Source organism: Octopus bimaculoides, chromosome 3, assembly GCF_001194135.2.
Source record: "Octopus bimaculoides isolate UCB-OBI-ISO-001 chromosome 3, ASM119413v2, whole genome shotgun sequence".
Lineage (NCBI taxonomy): Eukaryota > Metazoa > Mollusca > Cephalopoda > Octopoda > Octopodidae > Octopus > Octopus bimaculoides.
This window is the reverse complement of record NC_068983.1, coordinates 88,438,731-88,459,737: the sequence shown is the minus strand read 5'-3', so window position 1 is coordinate 88,459,737 and position 21,007 is coordinate 88,438,731. Positions and strand designations below refer to the sequence as shown.

The window sequence follows — 21,007 nt, the reverse complement described above, 5'->3', positions numbered from 1 at the left end:
CACCGAAGTAATCCCCTTCTGCAACCATAAGTTTTCCTCCACTTTCTTGAAACTGTATAGAAATAAAAATAAATATAAAAACAATAGATAATAACAAGTGTAATAGTTTGTGTTAGGGTGATTTGAAACCTCGAAGATTGGTTTTGATACTGCAGCCTGTTTGACGATTCTAAAATAGCAATTTTTTTTTTCTTAAATCTTTCCATTTTTTTTTTTTCTTAAATCTTTCCATTATTTGCATAGGCTTGTCTAAGGCTGGTCCATATTGACTATATAAATTTACTCATATATATAAAAAATTTTTTTTTTTTAATAAAGAAATCGCATGTCTTGACATTTGTATGTAAGTTTACCCTGACGAGAGGATCATCACCAGTTTGCACTCTATTGTGTTTGGAATACAGTGGTGTACCCAGGAAATGGCCATAGGTGTTGTACATGGTTTTCGTGAAATTGATTTTACTGATTGATACCTGCTGGGTGCTGTATTTGTATTTTTGACCCATGTGTTGTGAACTTTTGGATATGGTGAGCGGAATTAAATTTTACATGTTTTACCTGCTGGGTGCCTGTTATTCACTCTTATATATGCCTAACTGGTGCAGACTTGCCTATTGATGTCTACTGGTTTTGAGTTGTAAAATGTGCCCGAGGGAGATGTAGAACTTTGTGTTTTAACTCTAAATGGTGTTAATTTATTTCTTTCCTTGATTTTTAACCGATGGACTACTTTATGGTACCTCATTTCTTTATTCTATTTTATTTATTTTTTATATCGACCTATATTATATCATATATTTGAAATTTTTTATCGTATTATTTTTAACTTCTATGAAATGATATATATATGTGTATTATGTTATACCTTTAACTCAATTTTTTTCATTTGTATGTTATCGGTTGGTATAATATATTTGTGTATTAAATTTCATACTATATATTCTATTTCTTGCCTCTTACTTATATATTTCTTATTCTTTTATTTATTATTTCTTTTTACGTTATTTTTCTTACGTTATATCCTCCTATTCCTTATGTTTGACGGATTATGTTGTATATCTTATATATGTTCATGGAGGGGGTGTGATATGTTGAGTCGTTAACCCAGCGTTTTTATTCTATAACTAATATTTTACTCTTGTCTCAATTTTTCTGAGCACTTCTTGCAGCCCTGTGTAAAATCTATTGGTTTCATAATAAGAAACCATTAATATTACACACACACACACACACACATATAGAACATCCAAAAACAAGAGGAATGACCAGCAAAAGTGGACTCCTATATGCTAGAAATAGATGCCGAATCATCTAACCATGAAAAAAAATATATGTTCTCAGTAAAAATTCAGCGACACAACAGACTGTAAAAGGGCAAGACAAATGAAAAATACTAAATAAAAAAACGATTAACCTACGTACCATGGTTTCACCTGTTAAAATTTACATAAGTAAATATCTGCAGGATCGTCAGCGTAGTCCGTCGATTTGCAATGCAATTTCCAGAACTAGACATAAGGCATCCACACGAAAAGGAGCACGTGTAAACCACTGGTTTTAATTGATTAATATCAATTTCTACCCTCATTAATAAATTTTATACAATAGTGTTCTCAAACCGGTAAATTAGCTGCAAAAATTTATTAACTGCAAAATTATTTCCGGACTTAGCGCGCCAGATTGAAGACATTTGAAATGATACACTGAATGTAATTTGTAGAACTCTACACGTGCTCCCTTTCGTGTGGACGTCTTGTGTCTAGTTCTGGAAATTGCATTGCGAATCGACAGACTACGCTGACGATCCTGCAGATATTTACTTATGTAATTTTTAACAGGTGAAACCATGGTACGTAGGTTAATCGTTTTTTTTTATTTAGTATTTTTTCATTTGTCTTGTCCTTTTACAGTCTGTTTTGTTGCTGAATTTTTACTGAGAACATTTTTTTTTTTTCGTGGTTAGATGATTCGGCATCTATTTCTAGCATATAGGAGTCCACTTTTGCTGGTCATTCCTCTTATTTTTGTATGTAATATAATTTTGATCTTCGGATTTTTTTAATATGCTAGACCACTGGTTTTAATTGATTAATATCAATTTCTATCCTCATTAATAAATTTTATATATAGAACATATGTATATCTGAGAATGTATATATACTAAAAAACAGAATTATTCAGATTTTTTTAGAACAACACACATCATAATGGTATTTCCACAGGCTTGGATGGAAGACAGTAATCGACCTTTGCAGTCAAACTCCAAAAACATCCCAAATGTTTTAGACATCATCACATATCAAGAGAATGTACCACCAGCTAATGTCAGTTGTTATTTACGGCTATCTCCAACATCCTCACTAAACTCATCAGTTGAAAGTTCAAACCCTTGTGATTCTCGTGATGTAGCAATTATAAACAGGTAATAGCAATTATTTACTTACACTTTTTTTATAATAATGCTTTGTAAATTATCTTGTAATTCAAATCTTGTAAACATATATTCTCTTGCAACTATAATAATCTCACTTTTTCTGAACTAGTTATTTCTATATTAGACTTCTCCACTGCTTTCTTCTTCCTATCACCTTTACAGTGTCTCATCTTCCAGATTCAGCTCAAGACACTTTGTTTAGCCCTTCTTTTCCAGATTATAACTCCACTAGAATTTCCATCTGCCCATACATTTTCTTCCATGCACTTTGACTGGAATATCATTTGGATCAATCTCACAAGTCTGCAAAGGCTAACAAAGTTTATGTGAGCACTCTCCCTCTCACTCCTCTAATTATTTTTCAAAAAACATACAAAATGAGCTGGTGTTTGTAAGATGGGGCAATCATAAATAAAACAGTGAGAGTTTCAGTTTGTGAGAGAAATAATTAGGCAAAGGTTTTGTGTAGTATCAGTTGGAAGATGTAGTATAGGAGTGAGGGTGCATGGGATGGGTTTTGTGTGAGGGTGATATATTGATTACCAGTTTTGATTACCTGAGACTCTTTTAACTGGAAGAGATGGAGGGAAGATACAACCAAAAATAAAAAGATTGATAGTTGCATAGAGAGAGAGAGAGAGAGAGAGAGAAGAAAGACACATATTATATATATATATATATATATATATATATATACATAAGTTTGGATTTTTGCTTCTCTGCAGTGGCACCAATGGCATCAGTTGCAAGAATTACACTGATGGTAGTAAACTGTGTTGTGAATTCATTAAAAGTGGACATTAAATTGTGCTGTTTGTTAAATATGTCATGATTGTATTATTAAATTAGATTTTTATTGCTCACTGTACTAATTAACTGTTATTATAAGACATTAATTAATTATTCAATTATGTTATGAGATAATAATAATATAAAGGACATGACTTTTCTATCCTTTACTGGTTGTTATAAGCTTCATTGGTAAGATGGTGATGGTAGTATTGGCATGGTAGTGGTGGTGGTACAGTAATTGTGACAGTGTAATAAAAATATTGTGGTAATGTGATGTAGAACCAGTGTTGTAGCTCAGGTGTTAGTAGTGGTGAAGTGTTGGCAGTAACAGGAATGGTTAGGTGGTGGTAGTGGTGAAGATGTTATAGTGATTATAAAGTGGAAAGAGAAGCAAAGTGCTTTTTTTCAGGTCAGCTCTGAGCAAACAAATCTATGAGTAAAGCATTCCAGCCATGACCTTCCCATCCTATTTTCAGAAGAGAATTTTGCTGCTATTTTTAGATGGTCAAGCAACTATGCAGAAGCTCCCTCAGCACAAGGAGGTATAAGTAATGTTCTGAAGTGTTGTTGGTGGTGATGGTACAGTCAATGTTAGTATGTTGATTTTACAACTTTCCTACTGCTAAATGGATTATGATGATGAAAGCTCGGTGTTTAGCCATGGACAGAATACAGTAAAAGGATGCAAAATACTGACCATTCCACTGGCTATTTAGCTTTTGATAAAGCTACCCACACCTAATTTGATCTCTTACTCCTAGAAATTGTCTTCTACCTTAGGAAAAAGCAAAAAATATTTTCATATTTGCACATGGTACAAATTTCTAGATAAGGAATATAAATGATGAGTTTGGGAAAGGAGTGTGGCTAAATAATTTATGGAAGAAGTTTAGTTGATTGGTTTTGAATGGGAGTACAGTTGATTGTTTTACTCAACTGAAAGTGAAGATGGGGTTGTCAATTTGTTGAGAGCAGGCACTAGAAACCTGCAGTTAATTCTTGGGCAGCATGTGGACTTTCATGATTTTTGTATGGTCCTTGTAATATTGTGATTATATCAGTAAAATAATATTATCTAACATAATATTTAAGTCAATTCTGTTCATTTAAGTAATTTAATTTCTTTTTCTCTTTCTCATTAACCCATACATTCTCTGTCAGTGTCTTATGATTTGTTTAGCACAGTTTTTGGGAGCACTCCGTATTAGATACATTATCATCACCATCATCATCGTTGTTATGGTCATCAGCAGCAGCAGCAACAGTAGTGGTGGCATTATTGCTGGTGGCAGCATGGTAATTGGTGTTTTATGCCCACTTTTCCATGCTGGTATGGGTTGGCTGGTTTTCCAAAGCACTATTGTTTTTCCTGTCACCAACACTTTTAGCCGCCTTTTACAACACTTAGGTACACCTGTTATAGAAATGGGATACATAATATTCTTTCCTACTTGTGATGTTTGTTAAGTTATTCTTTTAAAGGTGTGGTATGATTTATGTTGAGTAAAATCTCACAAGGCTTGCTGACAGAAGAATAAAGGTTGCTCATGCCTGGAGTAGAGGAAGGCTTGTAGTTGAATGGTCTTGGGAAGATGGTGTAGTTAAATGATTTAGTAAAGATAGTATAGTTAACTAGCCTATTGTTGGAGTTTGATTGATTAATTTCGTAGAGGTAGAGATATTCATAAGTACTTGCAAAGATTGAACTTACAGTCTCTTGTTTACAACACTAATGCTCAACAAAATGTCAGAGATGGCAAAATGTATATACCGTATTTCCTGGCATTGAAGATGCTTTGTCCTTGAGGATGCATCCTAATTTTGATAACCAAAAATTAAAAAAAAACAAACAATAGATATAAAAATAAGGTCCCAGCACTTCAGGTCTTGTTACCTTTACAGATGTAAGAAAAAAAAAAGACATCACTGTAACCTCTAGCACATCACTTAAAATGTTCCTAGCATTTATTTTGGTTGTTCATCTAACACTTATTTGCACTATTCCTTATGCTGGCTAATCATGACTGTCTCCCATTGTGATCCCCCACACTTGCATCTGTAAAACTAACAAAAGGCAGCACTCACCTACCTCGCCAATTTGTTTTGTGGGACCGTCAGTACAGTGACACGGTATGGTAAGTTTACCTTCAAAGTTTATATGTACCCACTGTAATGCTGAAACTACACTTCGACAGGAATGGATTCAGAGGTGGGGGAGGGGGATGCATCCCCACACCAACCAAGAAACTTTTCAAATTTGTTTTGTTTAAATATGCATGATGAAAAGCATATTTTTGTATCAAAACAAGCAATTCTTGAAGATTTCAGTATAAAAATTAATTTTTTCAGTATCTGAACATTTTACACTGTAATTTCATTGATCAATTGCAATGAATCAGATCTCAGATCCACCCCCTACCAGAAATTTCTGGATCCACTCCTGCACTACAATACTCCAGTTCGTCTATTCACTGTTCAGCCCAGTTTGTAATCAGTTTCTTTTCTTGCACTGATTATGAACCTGTGAAATTCGATTATTTCGTTATGATAATCTCCAGGCATGTTTTGTGCTATTCTTATTTTCATTCTCATTGCCAGTCCATGCGTGCCTCTTCATAAATCTGTAATGCCAGCTTGATGTGCCACGAAAATCATTCAGAACTCATGTTGCTAATCATTTTTATTGATACTGCAAGACTCAAATTTCTCTCTGCAACTATCCACTCCTTCATCTTTTGCTCCAGTTCTGGCCACTTAGTTGCAGTCTGATGAAGGTTACGTTTAAGTCTTGATGCAGGCTTCAACAGGTCCTCTTGTTTCTTCCAGTAGTAGATCATTTTCTCAGTTGGTGGTGCTCCAAAATGCCTCTCTGCACTCCTGTTGTCATACTGTTTGGCATATTCAATCACTTGTAACTTTTAGCTGACTGTGTAAGAATATATTTTGCTTGAGGTTGCCATAATAATAGTTATGCTAAAAATTTTAAGTAAAATCTTCTGAAGTTGCGGATCACTCCTAACATTAGTAGGTCCAGGTTTGAACTGGTTAAGACCATGGCTTCAGAGATCAAGGAGGAAGCTTATGATGCAGTCTGAACACAACACATTTCATCACAGAGAGTGAATAAGTGATTATGATAGTTTTGTTATTAATATTCGCTTGTAAATCCTTTTAATATAGTGTAGTTTTACTTCTTTCGTCACTTAATAATGTTCCCTTAAAGTCAGGTTGTTTGAAGAGAGTGATAATACCAGCAATATAGATACACATGTAAAATATTACTCGTCCGTTACCTTGTCTTACACTGCTCATACGGGAATGAATTTTTGTGATTGCATATATTTAAAAAAATTTTTATGATACTTTTGTTTATTTACTACTTTAAAAAAGTATAATTTATACACTTCACTGAGCGGTCATATACAGGGCTTCAGATTACTGTCTAGCATAGATAATTTTCCTTTGGGGTTAGGATATGCCTATAGAAAATGCAACCTTCGGCCTCCAGGACGCATGGTAGATTTTCAAGACTTATTTTTGGAAAAAAGTAGCATCTTCGACACCGAGAAATATGGTAGTTAATTGGGTTGAAGGAGATATATTTGATTAAGTCTAGAGGGGAAAGATGTGTAGTTGATAAGTTTAGAGGAGGAGATGAAGGAATAGGTATAGCTGGTTGATGTAGAAGTGGTATTGTCAATTGGTTTAAAAGAGGAGGAAGAGGTGTAGTTGGTTAGTCTAAAGGGGAAGAGGGGGAAGTGATATGTTAGGAGGAGGCAGAGTGTGTAGTTATTTGGAACCTGGTTTATCCACCTGAATGGATAAGAGTTAAAGTTGATTCTGGTGGAATTTGAAACCAGAAAGAAAACATTGATAAAAATCAACTAATAATAACTTCTTATAATGGGAAAAGGCCAACATTTTCCAGAGGAAGGACATAATCGATGGAATTTATCCAATACATGACTGGTTCTTATTTTAGTGCTTGAATTATGGAAGGGAAAGTTGACATCAGTATATTTGGAACTTAAAAGGAAAACTTCAATAATAATAATAATAATAATAATAAGGCCAGTAATTTCAGAGGAGGAGGTAAATTGATTACATTGACCCTGGTGATCAAAGCAAAGTCCACCTTAATAGAATTTGAACTCAGAGCATAAAGATGGACAAAATGTCACTAAGCATTTTGCCCAGAATGCTAAAAACTCTGCCAGCTCAGTGCCTTAACAACAGCAACAACCCTTTTTTATTAGTTGCAAGGGCTAAAAGAAATACATAAAATATGATGAACATTAAACAATATAAGATTTACAATATGTGTAGAGCTGGATATATAAAAATATTGGGAAGGATAAAGATGTTAAACAATAGACAGATTAAAAATTTAATAAAACAGAATAAATATAAAACATGCAATAATTAAATCAAGATATAATTGTAACAATGATGTAAAAACATTTAGGGTTACCCATATATTCATGGGTCGGAACCCATTTGTTAGGTTGAGTCAGAACACCCTATATTTTCATTCACTCAACCAGGCATTTCCAGGGATCTCTGAAAATACCTTTCAGCATCTCTTGGTTCATCTATGAAATTGTTCATAAATCTTTCTTGCAGTCTTCACCAATATTTGAGCTTCTCCATATTTCAGTTCTTACTGCATTTCTGCTCTATCACCATAGAGTTTGGCTGAATTGTCCCCAGCTCATAAAACAACTCAAATTATCCCTTGTTATTTCTCATAATTGTGAAACTGTATCACTTCCAGAGTTCAGATTTACCTTCCAGTTTCCTAGAAGCTTTCTGAGAAAGCTATTGTCTTTTTTGTTTTTGTTCCTTTTTCCTTTTCTGTTTCTGTCCTGCTATCTTCCATTCCACTTTGGGCTTACATTTGATTCCCATCTTGGCAAATGAATGGAGTGATGCAGTTCGGAAGTAGGACTTTACCATTGTCTATTCTGAGATTGAGTACAATGTGGCTTCTTCTGTCTTCTCTAAACTTCTGAGATGGGAGAATAAAGTAGATTTTTCAACTATCCTTGTAGCTGTAAATGTTGGTACAAATTGGGGTGCTACTGGAACAGCAGCTTCCTAACACTGCTCAACCTTCTTTCTGTTAATCCGTTCTTTTTGGTAGAAAACCTTCAAGGAAGATTTGCTGCTACAAATCTAACAACTGAGCTTTCTGCTATGTCTATATTGTCAGTTGTATTTTTTAAGATTCTGCACCCTCAACAGGCCATACCATTGGAATGGCCTTGTGGGGTTGTAAGGACTTGCAAATCTATGCTGATCCCTTCTAACCACATATCATTTCTTACTAATCCTGCACCATATTGCTTTACAAAAACAACAATGAGCCAAGGAGTAATATCATTTGCTATGTCCCTGACTGTTACCTTTGAACTGTGCTGCTCCATGAACTGAGGCATGAGCTTATGTGTTTTGTGCACAAATTCAGCTGGTCTTCAGGCTTTGTTTTCATTCCTGAATATCAGACAGACAATATCATAGGCTTTTCCTTTCTCTAAATGTTATAAAGTAACCCAGACATCAACTGGTGTTTCTTTTTATTGCTCTTTTGAAGGTATTAAAAAAGCACCCTCTCCTTTTGTGAGGCAATGGTAGATCAGTTTTCTTCTTGCCTGATTTTCAGGCAGGGAGATACAATTATTTTCAATACAACATTGCAACTGGTCTGTTTTGGACAAACCATTGTTCATTTCAATGATGGAGGCAGCCCTAGCAATACAAATCCCATGTATGGACAATGACATTTATTTCGGTATGTGTGTATAAGGATTGTTGTTGTTGTTCATGTTATGTCTAAAAAAGTTCTCAGAAGATTTGAAAACCATATTTTGGTTTTCTGAAAAAGTAAAACTTCCCATATTTAAAACATGAGAGAATTTTTGCAAAACAAGTTTGTTATTCTGCTTCACAGAGACAGAATTAAGTTTTTCATTTACCTCTCTTGCTCAACATCATTGTAAATGAAGCAGAACCAAAATGTTAAAAAAATTGGAAGTATTTTGGGCAAACGTCTATCATATAAAAACTTGCTTTATAAAATCTTTTTACGTGGCATAAACAAGAAACATTCAAATTCTGAAATAGAAAACTTGGAAGCAATTGTAACCTAGGAGCTAACAGAAAGAAAGATAAAAAAAAAATGTCTGTTCAAACTGACAACCAATAACAACAACAACAACAATAGTAATAGTAATAACAATGGTGGTGGTGATATCAAAAATAGCAATAACTTCTAACAATGACAATTTCATAGCATATTTTTATCTATCCTTTTACTGTAGGACATTCCATCTGTTCCTCTATTATTGGACATTTTTACTCTCTTCTATCTTGAAGGTTGACATCAATAATACTGATTTCTAATATTGGGGAAGGCCACAAGTTTTGAGGAAGGAGAGAAGTTAGTTTAATCAACCTTGAAATATCTGACTGATGTTTATTTTATAATTCTGAGGACAGTTGAAATGCAAAATAGCAACATTACTAACCTGATTAGTTTCCAACCATTGTGTTGCAGTGCATAGCATCAGTAATAAAGGCAGATGAATTGTATGCATAAAAAAGACCAATGTGGGAGCCTATTTGAGATCACTCAACCTGCTAGAAGTAACAGCCAAATATCCTTCAAATCACTCCTCTAACACTTGAAAAGTAAGACACTGGATAATGTAGTCCCAGATACACAATGACTAAAACAGTCAGTAGAGTCACAGGTGGAATATCTTTCATTATAAGCATGTTCCATCAAATCTAGCCCCAAACACTAAGCACAATCACCCCCAAGACCACCAGCAATGAGGGATCCTCTACATGGATGAACTGTAAGAGATAGCAACCTTCAAATTACACCCTACTTTATTAAGAAGCAGTACATCAAATAATGTAGTTCTTATACAAGATAGATTAGTCACAGTTGGAGTAACTTTGATCACAAATCTGTTTAATCAGGGCTGACCTGGAGCTAAACAATTACAATACCAATAAACATACAAAAACATACTGGACAGTGGAAGAAAAGCAGTGTTTATTGTGTGGATTCTCAATTAGACAATAAATTTGGAACATTTAATCTGTGGATCATACTCTGCTATTTATCCAAACTAATTACATGTCATGGATCTGATTGACCAGTAATGATTGGAAGTGCATAACAACAAACACACATGACCACCACCAACACCACCACCAAACACTGCCACAAATTATACTATTCTGCACCAGCAACACCATTTTATTGCAAATCACCACACCCAGTGAGGAAGCCTCTACTTGCTAGGAAATAAAGTAACCAAATCTCCCTCAAATCATACCCTAGCATTTTACAAAAATGGTAAGATACATTAAATATAGTCCTACATACTCTTAAAAAAACCACGGGAATTACATAGTTTGTTTAATTATGGCTGACTTGAGTTTAGACAACAACCACACCCAACATCACATTCCCCCATCTACCAGTACTAACAAACACTACATTTAACACCATACTGCTACAACTAATACTTTCATACCAATGTCTATGATAGTGGTTATAAGATTAAGCAAATCTGCCAGGCAATGATGATGATAACGATGGCAACTGTGCTACACCACCAGCATCACCAGCAGCAGCAGCACCACCACCACCACCACCATCACCACCACCCTGCTACATTACCAATACACCAAATTACCATCTCTCCCACTACCACCAGTAACCATCAATATCACAAAACTACACCATCCCCATCATGACCAATGAGAGTTTTTATGTGGTTGCTAAACCAGCAAGAAAGAGCAGCCAAATCTATCTTATATCACACCCAATTATCTAAAAAAAAAAGGCATCATCATCATCATCGTTTAACATCTGCTTTCCATGCTGATATGGGTTGGACAATTTGACTGAGAACTGGTAAGCTGAGGGGCTGCACCAGGTTCTAATCTGATTTGGCAAGGTTTCTACAGTTGGATGCCCTTCCTAATGCTAACCCCTTCAAGAGTGTAGTGAGTGTTTTTTACATGTCACCAGCATGGTAGCCATTGATCTGATACTAGCCATGACTACAGTCTCACTTGGCTTGATTGGTCAACACAAGCATGGTATATCGCCAAGAGGGTCATGGTCATTTGTCACTACCTCCATGAGGCCCAACGCTCGAACAATGCTTTTTACATGCCACTGACATGGGTGCCAGTCAGAGAGCACTGGCATCAGTCATGACTACAATTTCACTCTGTTTGACAGGTATTCACAAGCACAGCATATTGCCCAACGATTGAAGGGTGCTTTTAACAGATCAGTTGCGTGATGCTGGCATTGGCCACGACTACAATTTCACTTGGCTTGACATCACTGCCTCCATGTTGGATAATATGGTCTAGGTTCCTTATACATAAGAAAAAGGCAGGTTGATCACAGCTGGAATGACTTTGATCATAGGTCTGCTTCATCAAAGTTGACTTGGGGTTAAATAGCAATAATGATCATCACATCACACTGCTATCTTTACCACCATCACCTACACCATGACTACATCATAGCACTACCGCCATCACAACACTCCACTACACCACTACCAGCTCCCCCACCTACTGGAACAGTGACAATAAGAAGATTTAGTACAAATTGCCAGACCTGTGTTTGGACATGTTCCAATGTGTGTGTGTGTGTGTATGCATATTGTATAGATGCATTTGTACATGTATGTATGTATGTATGAAAGCCTATATACAAGTATTCATTTGTCTATGTTTGCGTGCATGTAGGTATGTGAATGTGTGTTCATGTGTGTCCATCCAGCATTGTGTAAAAACACCTCAATAACTCAATTTCTCATATACATACACACTAAGTCCATAACCCCATGTGGACATCACCACTTAATTGCATGCTAAATAGTGCTTAATTAGAGAAGAGAGTTGCCAGCATCCCAGCATCCTTCATTAATTCCATCTATTTATAATGAGGGCTTAGAAGCTGATCAAGAACTTGGTCATCTTAAAGACTTAAGCACCAATCAACAACCAGCTTGTCTCTGTCATATAATGGACAGGATATCTTCTTTTATTGATTTCCTGTTTCACACATTTCCGTATCATTAGACAACACAGTTCCTTTACTTGTAATGATTTCATTTGGATCATTGACAATATGATAGAAGATAAAATTTGAAGAAACTTGTGATGGCTTGTGTCAGCAGTAATAAAACCATAGAGTTTTCAAAGAGTTTGATAAGTTCAGCTGCCATGAGATGAGGAGTTAAACTCTTTAATTTCATAGTTCATTGGAGAAATAGCTGAAAGATTGGCAATTTGTGTCCTGTCACCGGAGTCACTAAATAAAACAATTTTATCTGTCAGTAGTTGAGTTTACTTGGTACTAAGTAAGTACCCCAGTTAACTATCACATACTCTATCTCAATTACTTTATTCATTTTTTTTTTATAAACAATATACCTACTCCATCCAGATGAATCTGTACTTTTGTTCCTTGTCCATGAGAAGTGTGGCTGGGGCCCCTCTCCAGGTTACTTTCTGTCCACTGCATAAATCTAGTCACATCCATTCTAGCATCTTCACAGTCTCTCCTGACTACATTTCATATTGCTGATGCTGATGGTGGCAACCCTAAAGTTTTGGAACTGATAAGATGAAGAGGGTTTCCAGTTATGGTGGGTTGGTGTCTGACTACTGCATCTGAAAGGAAAAAATGTTCGATTGACTGCTTCACGACAGTCAGAGGGTTCTCACACATAGCTAACTGTTTGTATATTTTATTGATTTGTCATTTTTCTCCCAGTCACAATTACAACAAAAATTACTAACATGGTGGTTCCTTGTTTTAGTAACCTTGTGTATGTTAAAGGGCAAGAAAGTTTATGTAAGCATGGAGTTAAGATGAAGTGTGGAAATAGGGGATCCATAGAAATAAGGATTCTATAAAGGCAACCTCATAGAGAAGCTGACACCATGGTGCTAGTTATCAAGGTGAGTGCATTATGAGAGGGATTAATAATAATATTTAGTTACCTAGTTATTGATAAAGTGTGGATTTATGCAAAAAAAAAAAAAAAAAAAGAAACTTACCTGAAGAAAAAAAACTTACAAATGAAGAAAAGAGGGGAAGAAGGAAAAAGACAGAGAGAAGAAGAGAGACAGAAAGGAAGAAATAAGAGAAATGGCATGATAGAATAGCACATGGTTTTTAAAATTTGGGAGGTTTTAATTTCCTGGAGAGCTGTATCTCCCTCATCACCCCTACTTTCTTCTCCAAGTAGAACTTGAAGAAGTCAATGAGGGTTTGACTGAAGGCGGAAATATCCTTTCACTCACTTTCATCATTGCTACCAAACAGAGGAAAACTGCTATGGAGCAACATACATGCTAGACCTAACCACTAGCTAGATCTGTTCTGCACATGATAATAGCTATTCATTAAAACTCCCTAAGTCAGTAAGGCTCAGGCACTGAACAAAAGCACATAGAATGGTTTGTTTTGCATGCATCTCTGCCTAATTAACAGATAATACTGATAGGCTTAACATTTCTGGTAATTATCCAAAATCTTTCAGCTGGAATTCCTTTAGAACAGACCAGCCATTTGGATGTCATTGATATCCAGAGTTTCCTCTAGAATATCATCATCAATCCTTACGATAAGTTCTCTATAGAAATCTAATGTGGAAGTTCTACCAGCTGTATTGTCTGACTGGTAGAGAGCTAACAACATTCTCCATGCCAGCTTTCCTGCCTTGTTCTTCACGTAAAGCTAGGCTGAGGCTCTGTCAATGATACCTTCAGTGGAAAAGGTGCCTGTCACACCTGCTTAATGTCCTGGAGTCTCTGCAGATGTTGCGGATTTAGTATGTCTGTGTATCATTATAGTAGTATAGAGAATGCTCTCCACAGGTGTTATCAGTAGGTAGATTGTCTCATCAGTGAAACAGTTAGTTTACTTCCACAAAAAGCAAAAAAGCAGATGCTCCAATCTGATCAAATATAAACTGGAGCAAAGCAACAACAGTCAAGTTGAATATGACATACACTTACTCTCATTTTTAGGTAAGGCTGGCCACTCTGCACATAATCTTATCACATATTTTGTTTGGAAATCTGGATTAAACAAGTAACTTAAAGGGTCCTTTGACCCAGCATTATAGACTCATCTTTCTAGAGGATTATGTGCAAGCCTACCAACTTGTGTGGGTTGGTTTTTCCCCACTTTTTATTGCTTCACATTTCTCTAGATTGGTACTGACTATGTCAGCCTCTATTATAATGACTAGAAGAAAATTATTTAACAATATTTCCACATTTGATTCCTAATTTGAGTAATTTTTCTGACATGTTTAACCTAATTTCCTAACACCAACCACTCTACAGAGTGAACTGGTTGCTTTTTACATGGCACCTGCATAAATACCAATGATTTTTATGTGGCACCTTGACTTTAGGATCTCAATTCTGTTGTGATGGGCAGGTCTCTTGAGTATTGCAATGCACCACATATCTCAGTCTTCTATCATCTCCTTCATAAGGATCAGCATTTTGAAATCATCTCATGTATTCTTAGGTCTCCCTTTTCACAACTTCCTTCCACTTTAAGTGATTGGTACAAATCACATTGGAAGACTTACTGTAGTTTTGAATTCATGTGATTGTATAACTTATTTCCTCTGCATTACTTTTCATCAACAAATATATTTGTACATTTTAGTATTAATAACCTATATAATCATGCAATTGAATAAAGTCAGAAGAGAGCAGCAGAGAGAGAGAGAGAGTGAGAGACAGAGAGAGAAAGAGTGAGTGTGTGTTGCTCGGAAAGAAAATGAAAGTAACAGATTGTGCGGAAAAAAGACAAAAATTACATGTTGAATTGAAAAAGTTTTATATGCAAACAGATAGCATGGTTATCATCAACATCATCATCATTTAGTGTCCACTTTCCATGCTGGTATAGATTGGATGGTTTGAAAGGGTACTGGTGAGCTGCAGAGCTGTGTCAAGCTCCAGGGTCATCTTTGGCATGGTTTCTGCAGTTGAATGCCCTTCCTAATACCGACCACTTTATAGAGTGTAATGGGTGCTTTTATGTGGCACTGGCAATAGTGAGGTTGCAAATTACTATTTGCAAAACAAAATAGAACAGAGGAAAGGGAAAAAGCTCCCACAACTATGAAGAAGTATTTGGAAGGGGAAAGTGGAGGTGGGTGGCTTTAAGCCTTTAACATATTTTACCCTTTCAACACCTGGCATAAAGCCACCCATATTGAAAGCTATTTATAGATGCAATTTGATAAGTTTGTCAAAGTCAGGTTTGTTATCCATTCTGTATGACATTGTGTCAGATGAGGTGGAGATTGTCATGGATAGGCCTTGCTGGGTTCACTCAGGACTGTGCATTCCCTGACCCCAGTACTGGCATTAAGCACCAACCACTTTGCTAGTTCCTAGGCCAAAGTCTTAAACTTTGTATTCAGCAGAGTTATCGACTGGAAATTAATGATGTTTCTTTTGTTTACATCCTCACTTGTGCTATCAGTCCTTGGCTAACAAAACTGGAAATACCTCTGTTCTGCTGCCAGTTGCTGTAGATGTCCACTAAGACCTCAGTAAACACCTCTTGCATGTATATATAAAGTTCAAGGAGCAAACCATCCAAAGTAGGTGATCAGCAATTTGCTCCTCTTACAATTACTTATCACCAACCATATCTCAGCTGTTGTTACTGGCTTTCTATAGTACCTTATGTCTTCTGTCAAGAGCTGTGACAGGCCATTGAGATAAGTACTAAAGTTCTTTACTTGTCCATAGCTACCAGTGATTGCCCTGAACAGTGACTGGAAATCTGCACACATCTGTCTATACTTGAGTTTGTATTCATCTTGGTTTGCCAAAGACCTAATGGAGCCTTTGTTGCTTTTGTTAATTGAGCCCATCTACAGAGCTTGGATGATAAAAACTTTCATTTTTACATGCATAAAAAGAACACACTTTAGCTCTGACAACTCCAATTTTTTCCTTCACATTGAACAAATTTTTGAAGACCTTTCTCCTCATTAGCCATGATACCTTTCCTACTAGCCTCTTCGAATTTTCTCACTTGTTTGCTTCTAATTTGTTTTCCTTTATCTCTCCTTCTTTGGTATACCCAATCAATTCTGCTCTAATCTCATTCTTCAGAACAACACACCACACATTGCTAATAATTGGACCTATCAAGTGCCACTTAACTAATTCACTAATCTAGTCACCGGAAGGTTTATTTTGTGTGTGTATGTGTGTGTGTACAAGGAAGGTTGCATTCAGCTTCTAGTAAGGAGATCTCTGATAAGGTGTCCTATATAAATGGACAGTGCAAATCACATATTTGTGATTTGTGTTGCCAACTGGTTGAAATTGTGAATACTCTACACTTTCTTTATCTCCTGACTGAACAAATAACTCTGATAACAATGATAAGAACTGATATAGTTGTGGTGATTGTGAGGATAATGGCACCTATGAAATAAATGATCAAAGTTATATTTAAAAACAAAATTTTTTTCCAAAATTGTAATATTAGTAAATATGTTATTGTAGGAATCTGAAACTATATCGTGCAGCCACAGCAAGGCCAATGTGTTGCACAACAGGTGCAACAACACCACAACCGAAGAGAATGATGACATCACCTGAGATATTACTTTCTACTCGGCGTTTTCCCAAAGGTAAGTCTGGTGTATGTGTGTGTGTGTGTGTGTGTGTGTGGTGCCATCATTGCCATTTTATCATCATTATCATAATCATCTGCGCACTGGTATAATGTCATAAACATTGCTATTTGTATATATATGTCCTAGCCTGTCTCATATTCATGTTATACTTGGACCTTACATCTTTCTCTTTCTCTGAATTTCCAGGTGGACAAACCATGCATTCACCTCTTCAGCAAGATACCTGCCCTTCTCCCTCTATCTTAGTTTCTTATTCCTCCAGTCTATATTCCTCTGCTCAGTTCTTATTCTTCCAGGCTTATTCCTCTGCTCAGTTGAGGGGTCTTACCTTGTGGGTATTTAGTGACCTCACTGGTGCTGGTACCATGTGAAAAACACCTAGTACACTCTATTAAGTGGTTGGTGTTACGAAAGGCATCCAACTGTAAAAACCATGCCAAAGCAGACACAGAACCTAGCTTGTCTGTTCTTGTCAAATTGTTCCACCAATGCCAACATGAAAAATAAAAAGAGCTTTAAATGATGATGATGATGACAATGACATATATATACACACACACACTCATGCATGCATGAATGGAAAGATATATATATATATATATATATATATATATTAGTATTTGTCATTTGGGGGTTTTATCATTAAAAATATGTGTGCATGAATATTAGTTCTGGTGTACATGTTAAAAAGACTTATTTTTGACCACAAGTCTTTCATCCATTAATTCATTTTAGTATAGTTAGTGTAGTATTCTTTCCATCACCTCCTGCCTCTTAGCAAAAAGATACATATCCTCTGACAGGTATAGATGTTCTAGATATGGGTTTCCTCATTACAACTCATGTTTACAGTACAAGTTTGTCAATAGCAACACATTCCATTCTTTTTATATCTTATTCTCTCAGTACTAGATTTGTCAAAAGCACAATTTTCATCTACCTTTACTATGTTCAAAATTAAGAGGTCCTGGTACATCTCATAATGCCAAATTTCTAGAAGCAGGTTGCATATTTTCTCTTGTTTAATCCCAAATCAGCCTTGACTGGGCAAACCTATGATTAAAGGCATTCAAACTATGACTTTTTTTTGAAGATGTAGGCACAGGTGTAGCTGTGTGGTAAGTAGCTTGCTTACCAAACACATGGTTCTGGGTTCAGTCCCACTGCTTAGCACCTTGGCAAGTGTCTTCTACTATAGCCTTGGGCCGACCAAAGCCTTGTGAGTAAATTTGGTTGATGGAAACTGAAAGAAGCCTGTTGTATATACATGTGTGTGTGTGTGTCTTTGTGACTGTGTTTGTCCTCCACCACTGCTTGACATCCATTGTTGGTATGTTTACATCCCCATAACTTAGTGCTTTGACAAAAGGGATCAATAGAATAAGTACCGGGCTTAAAATAAAAGTACTGTGGTCGATTCATTCAACTAAAAACTTTTCAAGGTGGTGCCCCAGCATAGCCACTGAAACAACTAAAAGATAAAAGATGTGATTTGAGGAGGCTTTGAATTAATCATGCATTGTTTCACAGCTTTAAGATTTCAATGATATGATTGGTTATGATCAAAATGACATAATAAAGCCCATGTGAGAGGCTGAATCTGACCAGTTTGAACATAAAACAAGGCAGAATAGTTGGGCCAGATATGGCCAGTTTAAATGCTAAAGGGTAAATGTCATATCAGTTGTATAATTGATTCATGGCTTCTTCAGAGATGTATCTTATTTACCTCAGAACTCATATCTAATGGTGACTGTAATTGTGGATTCAGGGTCTGTTCTACATTTCAAAATTTAACAAAGTCTTTCATCTATAATGAAAATATCAAAACTCATGATGGCAGCAGCTGTATTGCTATTATTGTTGCTTCATATTAAACTCCTCTTACTTTGATCAAACCTTCCACCACCTTTAACACATCCACTTTTGCAACACCATATTCAACAAGCACCATTGTATCATGTCTCTTGTCTATTCCTTCATTTTGATATTTCCTCAATTTACTTTCTTGAGAAAATACATCAAAAGTATCCTTTAAGTATCCTAAATTCCACTTAAATTTTATTGTCTACAACATGTAATTTCAATTTCCTATTCTTTTGAAGCTTTAGTTGTTTATGGAGAATCTCTGGCTAAGGAGCCTTATTCCATAACTGAATACCAAAAAAGCAAGATGCATTACTATCAAAGGTAAGACATCAGTGTACAAATGTGTGTGTCGAGATATGTGTCTGTGAGTACATGTGTGTGTGTGTACATGTGTGTTCATGTGTGTGTATTTTCATCATGAAGTAAACAGTATTACAGATCCATTTCAGCTTATCTTACCAATTGGTTTTGCACACAATATTAGGTAATTAGATAATTACCTAAAACTACACTCATCAAAGTAGCCAGTATGGAATGAATAACAATTTTTTTCCATACTAGCTGTTTTGCTGTATATAGTCTCAGGTAATTAATTACCTAACATTCTATGTGAAACTGAGGTAAGATTGGTTGAAATGGATCTATAATACTTTATACTTTATAATTAATAAAGCCACTCTAATGACAAATATACAAGTGCTTATTATTCTGACTTATAAATATCTTCATCATCATTTAATACCTATTTTCCATGTTGGCATGGGTTGGATGGTTCAACAGGGTCTTATCAGTTAAAAGACTTGCATTTTCCTCCAGTGTCTGCTTTGGCATGGTTTCTATGGCTGGAGGCTTTCCTAAATCCAAACACTTAACAATATGTACTATGTGCTTTTATTGTGGCACCAGCACTAGTGAGATTACTATGTAACTTGCAAGGTCCCTCAAATGAAAAGGAGAGTAGTAGAGAGGAGGTGGGGGGGGGAAGTGCTAAGGATCGAGAGGTTAAAGTATAATAGAATAGACATGAACAGGTGTAGAGAAAGAAGGAGAAGATATATGGTTACTTCACATAAACTTGGATGGGAGTAATTGGAGTGGAACTGGAAAGAGAGATATAGATAGTAACCATGAGGTGTCAGAGTATGCCCTCAAAGTACAAGAATGTGAATAGAAGAGTGGTGGATCAGAAGATCAGGAAAGGTTGGTTGATAGAAATTACCAAGGTGTTAGAGAGAGTAAGAAATGGCTGCAGATAGTGGGGGGGGGGGAGGCTGAATGTATGAATGGAGAATAAGGGTGCAATGACAGTTGAGGGTAAATATGAGCTGCAGAAAGGGGATGAGATTGAGGGGCGGATATCAATAGAAGTGTCCCAGTGGAAAGGTGATGACTGGGCATACAAAAAAGGATGAAGTGCAGCAAAATAATACTAATATAATAAGTAGGAGAAAAATAAGAAATAAAGAGATGATGGGTAGTGGTGGATGGGTAAAAGTTGCAAGAGTTTGTGGGGGAGAGTGGGAGATGTGTAAAGGGGGATGTAATAATAACAGGTCATTGGCAGATATGAGACAGTGTCAAGAGTGAAGTATGGATCCAACTGGAAATGGTTCAGGGAATGATAAGTGGTAGAAAAAGGGCTATCAATGGAAAATATCAGTGCAGAGGGATGATGTTAAGAATAAGGGTTAGATGTCAAAAAGAAGTAGTTCTGGGGAGAGGGACATGCATGCATGCATACATATTTTTATGTATGTGTGGGGGTGGGAGGGTGAAATAAAAAATAGCAAAGTGTAAATTTCATGTGTAGCTCCTAATTTGTTTGTGCTCAACAGCTGTTTCATTGGTAATAAACATTATTACTTATATATGTATATGGGTAAATATCACTTTTAAATCAATTAACTATGCAATCATACATGCATAAACATATGCTTATTGCTGCCCAGAGTAAAACAGATGGTGTGATTAGTTATATGTCTATTGGTTGTGGGAAAGGAATGGCAAAATAAAGATTATACTAAAAACTTTAAATTATGAGATATAAACAGTATGTACATATTTATACATTTGCACATGTACACACTCACTCATTTATGTGTGCATATATATGCATACACATATATGCATATACATACATATATATATATATATATATATATATATATATATA

At 35.9% G+C, this 21,007-nt stretch overlaps 1 protein-coding gene across 10 annotated transcripts in view; it reads left to right on the top strand.

Annotated features, from left to right (window-relative positions):
* The window catches only part of LOC106879385 (uncharacterized), a 175,326-nt gene that overhangs the window by 54,340 nt on the left and 99,979 nt on the right, over nt 1-21,007 (top strand). For 5 of the 10 annotated variants that reach the window (XM_052966277.1, XM_052966275.1, XM_052966276.1 and 2 more), the window contains 3 exons: nt 2,223-2,422; nt 16,832-16,959; nt 19,071-19,155. In XM_052966277.1, coding sequence (XP_052822237.1) covers nt 2,223-2,422; nt 16,832-16,959; nt 19,071-19,155 — 413 coding nt within the window. Of the gene's footprint in view, nt 1-120; nt 529-603; nt 737-2,181; nt 2,423-16,831; nt 16,960-19,070; nt 19,156-21,007 lie in introns of those variants that run through there. The other 5 variants (XM_052966280.1, XM_052966279.1, XM_052966278.1 and 2 more) reach the window with 4 other exon arrangements.